The 10,731-nt window shown below is 35.2% G+C and overlaps 1 protein-coding gene across 4 annotated transcripts in view; it reads left to right on the top strand.

The window, feature by feature from the left end:
- LOC127066406 (ankyrin repeat domain-containing protein 17-like) overlaps positions 1-10,444 on the top strand; it is a 19,244-nt gene extending 8,800 nt beyond the window's left edge. For 3 of the 4 annotated variants that reach the window (XM_051000131.1, XM_051000151.1, XM_051000158.1), the window contains exons 11-28: positions 1-84; positions 324-537; positions 647-1,006; positions 1,157-1,492; positions 1,574-1,765; positions 1,909-2,274; positions 2,370-2,524; positions 2,601-2,776; positions 2,863-2,995; positions 3,271-4,013; positions 4,173-4,481; positions 4,666-4,860; positions 4,976-5,123; positions 5,215-5,422; positions 5,643-6,541; positions 6,670-7,911; positions 8,042-8,230; positions 8,476-10,444. The exon at positions 1-84 is cut by the window's left edge and continues 111 nt beyond it. In XM_051000131.1, the coding sequence (XP_050856088.1) occupies positions 1-84; positions 324-537; positions 647-1,006; positions 1,157-1,492; positions 1,574-1,765; positions 1,909-2,274; positions 2,370-2,524; positions 2,601-2,776; positions 2,863-2,995; positions 3,271-4,013; positions 4,173-4,481; positions 4,666-4,860; positions 4,976-5,123; positions 5,215-5,422; positions 5,643-6,541; positions 6,670-7,911; positions 8,042-8,230; positions 8,476-8,499 (5,973 nt within the window). In that variant the 3' untranslated portion in view covers positions 8,500-10,444. The remainder of the gene's footprint in view (positions 85-323; positions 538-646; positions 1,007-1,156; positions 1,493-1,573; positions 1,766-1,908; positions 2,275-2,369; positions 2,525-2,600; positions 2,777-2,862; positions 2,996-3,270; positions 4,014-4,172; positions 4,482-4,665; positions 4,861-4,975; positions 5,124-5,214; positions 5,423-5,642; positions 6,542-6,669; positions 7,912-8,041; positions 8,231-8,475) is intronic. The other variant, XM_051000142.1, reaches the window with a different exon arrangement.
- The last annotated feature ends 287 nt before the right edge of the window (positions 10,445-10,731 follow it).

Raw genomic sequence — 10,731 nt, 5'->3', positions numbered from 1 at the left:
GCTGGTAGTGGTGGAGGAGTATTGTTGCCCACTCAGTTAATGTCGCACCTTCATCCCACTCATGCGCATCATCTTCATAATCAGGTATGATGCATGTTCGTGTTAAAAGTAAAGTAAACGTCGAATTTATATTTATATATAAAAAAAGATCAACTAATATACGTTTTGTACGAATTTCTCAGGAATATAGAATTACTTTTCAAATTAATTTTAATGTCAATACCTCTAATTTTATGTTCGTAATTAATATATCACAAGGCTCTCAATATTGATATGTAATGTATTATTTTTTATTTAATATAATAATTTTTTGCATTATTCAGCAAGCAACATCTCAGCAGAATCTTCCAGAACCAACAGATCCCCAATTAACAAGATTACATAGAGATGGAACTTGTCCTTTCTTTGCTGCTGCTCAAAAAGCTAAAGCACTTTCTAACAACGAAAGAGTAATAAAACTTGAAGATGGAACTGATATTCCTCTTGATGATGCTTTTGAAATTTTTCGTTCCATTAGTTTCGATGATACCATGGATGGTAAATATTATGAGTTTTTTTTTTTTTTTTTTTATTTTTTACATATTAATTGTTCTTTCTGTTCTTTAATCCATATAACAATTTACAAATACAATTCTCTACTTGTCAGCAACTGAAGATCAAGAGAAACTCGAATTGAAGAGATTAGAGGTTTCCAATAGTAAGGAACAACAAAACCAACAACAACTTTTGCAAACTGCCCAAATAATTCAACAAGTAACCAGTCCTCATACACCTCAAGAATATTTTGCTGGTCCTGTACCCACTGTACCACCAGTTTCTTTACCTACTCTACCATCTTTACAAGTGACAAGTGCTGGAGTGCAAATACAAGCAGATATAGCTCAAAGTCAAGTATTGAAAGCTCGACTTTACCAAGAAGGTTATCGCGATGGTCTTCAGTTAAGACAGCAGCAGATTATCCATGATACATTTCAGTCACAATTGCTACTTCAATCTTCTCAAATAAGTGAGTTTTTTATCTTATTTGAATATACAGATGTTTATATATATATATATATTTATTTGTTTGTTTGTTTATCGTATATGTTACCTGGAAGAATATATATGTATGTGAATTAATGAAATATTTACATATTTATTTTACTTTCTTCACAAGCATTTCCTACCCAAACACTACCCACAATTACTGGAGCAGCTGGAATAATGGACAATATGCCACATCAATCAAATGGCTACGTACAATCTACAGTTTGTAGTACAAATCAAGTTCAAGTTGCCACGCAAACTCAAGCACCAGCAACGACCACCGTTGCAACTGTGATTCCTCCTGACAAGAAACAAGTTTATACAGCGCCTACAACTGGAAAAGGCAAGAAAGCAAGATATCCGCTTCTTTCTCAACAACAGTCTTGTCAACAACAAACCACTACCACTAGCCAACAACAAACTCCCAACTTTCCAGCACAAAATTATCAGTTAGATCCAGCAGCAGGTAATAAAAATGTGATCTTATTAGTTTTAAATAAAATTTATTCTATTTTTGTTCAATATCTTCATGATGAATTTATTATAGCTGCTGGTCAATATACAACCGGCGTTCCAGCAGTAGGTGGTTATGCTACCAATCAAGTACCACCAGTGCCATTTGGATGTATGGATGTAGATTCGGAAACAGATAGCAATCATGACACGGCACTGACATTGGCATGTGCAGGTGGTCATGAAGAACTCGTAGAACTTCTTCTAAGTCGTGGTGCAGATATAGGTAAAGTAATGAATGAATACGATTATATACGATCCTCATAGGACTACACATAATACAATAAATTTATATATTTTTCTAAGACATTTCTAGTGATAATATTGAATGCATATTGATTGATAATGTCCTATATTTGGATGTTACAGAACATAGAGATAAAAAAGGTTTTACTCCACTGATCTTAGCAGCTACTGCTGGCCATCAAAAAGTAGTAGAAATTCTTCTTAATCATGGAGCTGATATAGAAGCCCAATCTGAACGTACAAAGGATACACCTTTGTCACTTGCATGTAGCGGAGGCAGATACGAAGTGGTTGAGCTCCTTCTTAACCGTGGTGCCAATAAAGAACATCGCAATGTTTCTGATTATACCCCATTAAGTCTTGCAGCATCTGGTGGTTATGTGAATATAATAAAGCTTCTTTTAAGCCATGGCGCCGAAATTAATTCAAGAACTGGTTCGAAATTGGGCATTTCTCCTCTTATGCTTGCTGCTATGAATGGTCATACTGGTATGCAGTTTGATAAATATATATTCGATATATTAATAAAATAAAAATAATGTTTCTCTGTATACATAAATGCATAGATAAAATTTAAATTATAGCGGCAGTTAAATTACTTCTTGATATGGGCAGCGATATTAATGCACAAATAGAGACAAATCGTAATACTGCTTTAACACTAGCATGTTTCCAAGGAAGACATGAAGTTGTTAGTCTTTTACTTGATCGAAAAGCTAATGTGGAACATCGCGCTAAGGTAGTTTTCTTTATAAATATACTATGTATATATACTATAATATAGCATATGAAGCGTGAAATATTTTAATATATAGACGGGATTAACACCATTGATGGAAGCTGCTAGTGGAGGATACGTTGAAGTAGGTCGTGTATTACTTACCAAAGGCGCTGACGTTAACGCAACTCCTGTTCCATCATCTCGCGATACTGCCCTTACAATTGCTGCTGACAAAGGTCACTGCCGTTTCGTAGAATTGTTACTATCGAGGTACTGTTATTATATATTTTTTAGTATTCGGTTTATCTTTAGATATGTTGAATACGATCATTTGGAATGTAAAATATATTTTTCAGGGGAACTCAAGTTGAAGTAAAAAATAAAAAAGGAAATAGTCCTTTATGGCTTGCTGCTAATGGAGGACATCTTAATGTAGTAGATCTATTGTATCATGCTGGAGCGGATATAGATTCTCAGGACAATCGTAAGGTAAAGTATATCTTTGTTAATTTTTAAAGGTGTTTCTATAAAGGGATAAATAGTATATATTATTAGTATAGTATTATATAATGTATAATATATTTTAAGATAGAGCAATATAATATATTATAGTAAAAAATATTACGTTTGTGTGCTATATATATGCGTGCGTGTGTAAACAAAAATAGATATTAAAATAAATAAAAATTAAGAGTGAACAATATTTCATAAATTTTTAATTCTTAATCATAAATATTCTTTCTTTATTTTGTTTTGATATTTAGGTATCATGTTTAATGGCGGCATTTCGCAAAGGACATATTAAAGTGGTGAAATGGATGGTAAATCATGTAACACAATTCCCGAGTGATCAGGATATGACAAGATATATAGCGACTATTAGCGACAAAGAGCTTTTAGAAAAGTGTCAAGAGTGTGTTAAAGTAATAAGAGCTGCGAAAGAAACTCAAGCTGCTAAAGCCAATAAGAATGCAACAATACTATTGGAGGAACTTGATATGGAAAAGACAAGGGAGGAATCAAAGAAAGCAGCAGCCGCTCGTAGACGCGAAAGAAAGAAAAAGAAGAAATTGGAAAAGAAAGAGGAAAGACGAAAACTTCACGAGGAATATAAAAAAAACGAATCGAATTTTGATGAGAAGGAGGAGAATGAGAAAAAATCTGTAGATGAAGAATGTGATAGAGCGGAAGATAGTGAACACGAAGGTGGCGATAGTTGTGAAAGAGTGGACAGTGTACCATCACCTGTTAATAGAAGCCCGGAAGATCCTGATAGAGAGGAAGGTGATAGTGGTATTGATGCAAACAGTCAAGGTAGTTGTAGTAGTAATGATGTCAAGGCGAGAGAGAAGAAAAAAGATAAGAAAAAGAAGAAAAGTAATAGTCCTAGTAACAATGACAAGGATACTTCCCCGCAACGATCATCTAAATCTATTATCACGCAGAATACTTCTATACCTCAGAATACTGTAACACCTACTAAATCGCAAAATAGTACTTCCGAAAAGTAAGTAAACACCTCATTTTTCGTAATTAATTATAATCATAAGTGGTATTGAATATTTTTCCTTTTCTCTTGTGTTTAACCATTAACAATTTCAATGACGAAATTTAAATGTGATGATTCAAATTGAGTATATCATATTTTTATTTGATCTTCGCATAGAAGAAATTTGAGTAATGTCACCAGTGCAACATCTATGACGTCTACTTCAACCACAAATACAAGAACATCCGTCAATTGTGGAGAACGTAAACTGAAAGGACAGTTGGTATTTGAATCATCAAGGCATCCAGCTGATAGAGAAGATTTTGAAGCCACTGGTAATGAAACATATATACCTGGAAAAGGGAAAAAACCTTACAGTAATCAATATGACGGGGATTCTTTAAATACATCTTCAAAAGCAACTAATACGACTAGCCCAAAACAAGGGGGTAAACGCGAGGAAGGTTGGAAAGAAGTTGTACGCAAGTAAGTTATTTAAGATTACGTCTGATTATCATATACTTGTACCTTAATATCTATTTCTTCCTATATCACACTTTGTTAAATTCATATTGGCATTTTATTTTAACTAATATTTGATTATACTTACATAATAATAAATTTTATTTATAGAAGAGGAGATGAATAAATTATATATTATTTTTAACAGGGGCCAATCTGATGATTCGGGGAGATTCATGAACTCTCCTTTCCGTTCTAAAAAGGTTTCAGTGCCACCAAACGCTATTAGTCGAGTAATCGGTAGAGGTGGAAGTAATATAAATGCCATTAGAGGTGCAACAGGCGCTCATATTGAAGTAGAAAAACAAAGCAAATCTCAAGGAGAAAGAATAATTACCATCAAGTATGTATTTTAAGTATAACTTTAAATATGTTTAAACAAAAAAGCAGGCTTAACATATATACACGTTCTCTACACACACACACACACATATATATATATATTATTTTAATTGTAGAGGATCATCTGATGCTACAAAACAAGCACACACACTAATTGCAGCACTTATAAAAGATCCGGACGTTGATATTCTGCAAATGCTGCCAAAATCCAAACTTACTGTTGTCACAACTTCATCTTGGGATAAGGCTGTCTCCACTGTTGCCGTAAGTTTGATAATTTCGTGTAAAAAAAAAACTTCTAATTAAATTAAATAAATATTTTTTTTCTCTACCAAATTCATTTATAAATTTACAGGCAACGAAGGCTAAGGTTGGTCCTGTAAATAAGCCTACTACTTTAGGATCTACTACCAGTAATCCTCAGTCGAACAAATCAGGATACACATCGGGAGTATCCACTATCAATCAGCTGATTCCTCTTCGGAGCGCGTCTACTATTAAACTTGCCGGTGCCTTTCCAACATCTTTACCAAGGGCTACAGCGCCTAGATTGGTAGCTGCAGGTAAGCTAAAATTTTAAGAACATTAATTGATATTAAATATAAACATCTCTTGTTAAATATTTATCAAATGCATTGTGAGAAATACCAGCCACGAAAATTTAATTTAAAAAAAATGCGAATGAAAAATGAATCTCAAGTGTAATTTAAATACGATCAACTGTGTATTGTATTTATTCGTCATATAAATACATTAATAATAATTACATTGATCTATTCGTAGCTGAAAAACGTGCACAAGCTGCAGCTGCCCAAATGGCTTCATCATCGAATACGAAGACAACAATGTCTTATACCAGCGCAATCATGACAGCGGGACGGGCTACAAAAATCGTGACAACAAGTACCACGCAAACGTTTGCAGCAAAGCTTTCTGAGATCACTTCCTCGACGCATACATCTACCACTGTCATGCAATCGACTCATACTACTGTAAACAAGCAAAAGTCTTTGCAAGCTAACACTGTGACTATAGTATCGGCTACAGCCGCAGGTACAGCTCAGACATCTTCTCAGCAGTCTCTAGTTAGTACATCGCCAAAGCACTGCCGACCACTGCCTACTTTGTCTGCCCCGCCAACTATCGCACCTCATTATACTGGAAAACCTAATTATTCGTCTGGATCAAGTGTAACTCCATCTGGTATAAACGTAACGTCGACCTGTTCGGAAACCAACGTGGTGTCAACTTCTGCTAATTCTGTACGTGTAACACCCTCACCACCTGCTGTATCGCAAGCTCAAAACTTACAGCAACAACATCAACAACAGCAACAGCAACAGCAACAACAACAACAGCAACAGCAACAACAACAATTGCAACAGCAGCAACAACAAGTGCGTAGTTCTACTCCTATTGCGCCTACATTACAAGAGCAACAGCAGCAGCAACAGCAACAACAGCAACAGCAGCAGCAGCAACAGCAACAACCGAACAATGCACCACTCGAGTATTCCTTATTTAATGATAGTTTCACGAAAGTGACACAGCAATCAATGTGGGGTGGTAGAGAAAATGAATCTCAAAAAAGTATGAACTTCGCCACGGTTGCTGGAGGTGGAGTATCAGTAAATACATCTGGCTCATCGACATCCAAATTCATCGATAGTGTCCCACCTCAGGTTAGTATATTTTCTTGTTGAATACTTCTGCAACAAAATTTCTATCATTAGTAATTTGGAAATAATCAGTTGCTAAATTTTGGGCAAAAATTTAATTTGGTTCGACCTTTGTTCATTTTGTCGTATAGGTGGATGCATCTAAGGCACCAGGTTACAGAGGAACAGCTATGTGTTCTCCCGTTTCAAGTAAATCTAGCGGCGTAACAAATACGTCTGGAAATACCATAGGCGGTGGTATCTCATCCTCCGTACATAATCCAATACAACCTCCCCAATTCCAATCCTCCGCGAATTATAACGAGCATCCTCTTCCGAATAAGCCACCGGGTAGTTTAGCCGTAGCTCGACCAGTGATTCCCCAGCAAAGCATGGAAATGGGTTCCACAATGACGCAATTTAATCGGCCAGTCTTTCAAGGTGATCTTACGACCCGGAACGCGACAACGCATCAGCCACATGTTATGCCCTCTACGTCTCAGCCTACGCTAGACGTTGGTTTATTTAAAACTAATAATGGCAGTTATGAACATCCAAGCGTAAATTCGAGTTTACTTAAAATGGTACCAAACGAAGGGCAAGCAGCGCATCCTTTATTACCCTTTCATCCTCATATGCAAAGTTATACACAGACTATACCACAGTCTGCTTCTGTAAATACTACCGTTAGTATGTCCAGATTGAATCCCAGAGCGCCCGACTTCTCTAGTTCATTGCACTTGAGTAGCAAGCCTCAAGTGACTATGTTTAACACAGGATCAGGAATTCATCCCAATATGTTTGCTACCGTACCAGCACCTCCTCCATCCGCGATGCAAACCAATAATTTAGCCATGCTGGGTAATTTCCCTCTAGGAAAATATCAAGCTCCATCACGCGGAACACCTAGTACTGGTATCTCGGCAAATGGTCAAACTCGTTGGCCATTTGCACCTCCTCATACTAATTATCCTCCGCATCAGGATCCAATGATGGGACAAATTAGTTTTTCGAATCATATGGCAAATATGACCGCACAACCTGGTAGTATAGACTTAATTACAAGTCTGGAAAATGGAGGCTCACCAACGATATCACCATCGTCACCGGCACAGGTTGCTCAGGAAATTAATCAATTGAAAATAGAAGATAGAAAAGTGCCGCGTCCGATTGGTACGGAAAGAGCGTGGAAGAATTATACGGCTACAGGAATGGGGCCTGGTGGTGATGCCGAATCCCTCAATTGGATGCTTAATAACGAAAAACTAGTGGGATCTTGGGCAAGCTTAGCTCCTGGCATAGATAGGCATCAGATGTTTCGCTCAAATGCTACTTACAACCGTATATCTAATGTTGATGCCGAACTTCATCAAATGATGGAATCTTCCTTCCAGGTATGTATCTATGGTTTAATTTAACTATTAGTGGACTCGTCAAAAGAAAATCTTCTATTCATAAGATTGACTGTCGTTCGAATTAAATTAGAAAATAATTTACTTTACGATTATTTTCTTAATTGTACAGGGTCATGTGGACGCTCAACAACCTTTTCCTAATGGAAGTGCTGCCACTTTATCTTTAATGCCAGGTTTAACTTTGTTACCTGGACAATTTGGAGCGCCTGGACTAGCAGAAATGCCTCCTACTGAACCAACGAAATTAGATGCTCCCTCTTGGGGAATTCCTGATGCTGTCCAAGACAAACAACATCCGGTATTTTTATACTTTTTCGATTTACATTTGACAATTAATTCATAAATATTATAAGATCAATAATTATTTCTTCGTGATGTATAGAATGGCGTACTTCGTTCAGGTACATACGCTATAGAAATAACCTCAACAATTTTAATCGTATAATCAATTTTGCACATTCATCATCGCAATATATTTTAATTGTAATTAATACTAATATTTATGCTCACATATTATAATTTTATGTTATTCTCTCGTTTTAGGGGTGGAATAAATGGACTCATTAAACAAAGAAGATCTCTCATCTCAAGATAATGTTTCTTTATCGTCTGATCTGGATGAAGAGAAATAGATTCGCAATTCAAAGTAGCGATAGATGGAACTGGCATAACGAAGCGTTGTTTCTAGGCACATCAACTACATTACTACCTATTATATTCATTAAACTACAGATCCAATATTACTTGTCATGGTAGAAGATAAGATAGCAAATCCTTACTACAGCTTATTGCTATTATCTAGAGTAATTATCCGATAAATATTGAATACGGCATAAACAGATCAACGACGGCGAAGGACCGACAAAACAGAAAGTAATGTAACAATTAAGTTACCTCGTTCGTTCGTAAGTCGATCCTTAGCGCCGGTAGTAGCACGCTCTAGAACTAACCGACAAGAATCGAAACGATGTTGATGATGGTGACTCTGTTACTCTGTCATTGGAATACTCTGCCAATTTGCGAAATACGAATATAATATTCTTTACCATTCGATGCAACGTGTGCGCGTATATTATAATGCAAATATGCACACTTGTAATACACATGCACCAGAGACAAATGTTCAGCTTTGATTTTGACGGTAGTAAATCCTACATAACATGTAAGACTTTTGCCAATGATCAATTATTTCATCATTATCAGCAGTCTCTTTGATGCTTCTCTATTCTGTATTCTATATTCTGTATTCTTATATGTTTTAGTTTCATTGAATATAAGTATGCTGTTATTGATAATTCTTTAATATATAAAAGACGCGATATAAGCACTAAACATTTTTGCGAATTTTACAAAGTCGTGTATATTATTCCATGGCTTTGCGTTAAAATTTGAATACAACCATATGCTGGAAGATACTGATAAAAATAAGTGGAAGTTCAGAATCCTATGTAATTTCGTATAATCGATATATTCGTTCTTCCTGTTATATCCTCTATACTCGCTCATAATCATTTAATTGATGCTATTAGTACTATAATTCCACTGCGCTCTATAAAACTCATGTTCAATATCATTGTTAGCAGCGATGATAATGAAAAACCTATAGCGAACTGATTGTATAGATTGCAACGAACACACGTTGGTGTTGCATTGGCAATATTCAATGACTATGCTAGTTCGGGGCTTTAGTTCACCATTCGCTGACACAAGCATACACGGATATATTATTTTCAGATTGTCCTTATTAACAAGATAATAACCACCACCATGTGACAGTTTATTACGTGCACAGATTATCGTATGACTGTTAGCAAAGAGAAATTTATACTTGAGCACAACGCAAGGAAATGACCAGGCTCTTAAAACCCAATCTACGTAAGCAATGATGTTGGCAAAAACCAACATATAAGATTGTATTAATAATACATTATATTACGTATACTGAATCCTATTCAGATCAATGAATACTGTTCATCATTAAAGTGGTAGCGGACCGCCAACACGTAATATAACTGAGCGTGTCCTAGCGACAGTGCTATTATAATACTATTATTGCTGTGGTGGTAATGTTTATTATTATATTATGATTATTATTAAAAAAAAAGAAAAAAAAACAACTAGAGGAAAGGAAGGTGCATAGGAATGTGTCACCTGCTGTCTCGGCTGGACTAGTAGGATATACTAAATAATATAGATACACTCGATATATGAAATGTTCATTTTAATTGAACATTTGAAAATCTTTCTTGGCGGGGATTTCGGCAAGTGTTCAATACATAACGACGATACTATAATTGAAACGGTCCCCGTATAAGTTTCAATTAAGCTCATGAAAAATCATACGAGGGCTTTGACCTATATTCCAGGGAGCGCTTCAATTATTCTCTAAGATACATTGTTATAATTTAAAGCCTATTTTCAAATTTGATTTATGATAACTGCGATATATGATACAAAACTATTATATGACATATAACAATAAAGCAACTAAATAAATAATGATTTAATGGTAGATTGAATTTCTTAAGTGTATCCATTGATTACCCTAATTCATTGTTTTATATAAATTTTTATATTAGTTTGAAAGATATAATATACATTTATAACTATATTAAAAGTAATCTCTTTCTTTTTATCTTCTTAACCATTTTAGTATAAGAAGTTATTGTTTCCACATGTCTTTGTTAAGGATAGCAAATACGGAATTTTAAAGTTATAGTTTTATATGATTTTTCTTGACTTTCCGATAAGATAATCTTTATTATTATTATTTTTATTTTTTTCATGTCTCTGTTTGAT

The sequence above is a fragment of the Vespula vulgaris genome, chromosome 1, assembly GCF_905475345.1.
Source record: "Vespula vulgaris chromosome 1, iyVesVulg1.1, whole genome shotgun sequence".
NCBI lineage: Eukaryota > Metazoa > Arthropoda > Insecta > Hymenoptera > Vespidae > Vespula > Vespula vulgaris.
The sequence above is the reverse complement of the archived record's forward strand: the minus strand, read 5'-3'. Positions and strand labels throughout refer to the sequence as shown.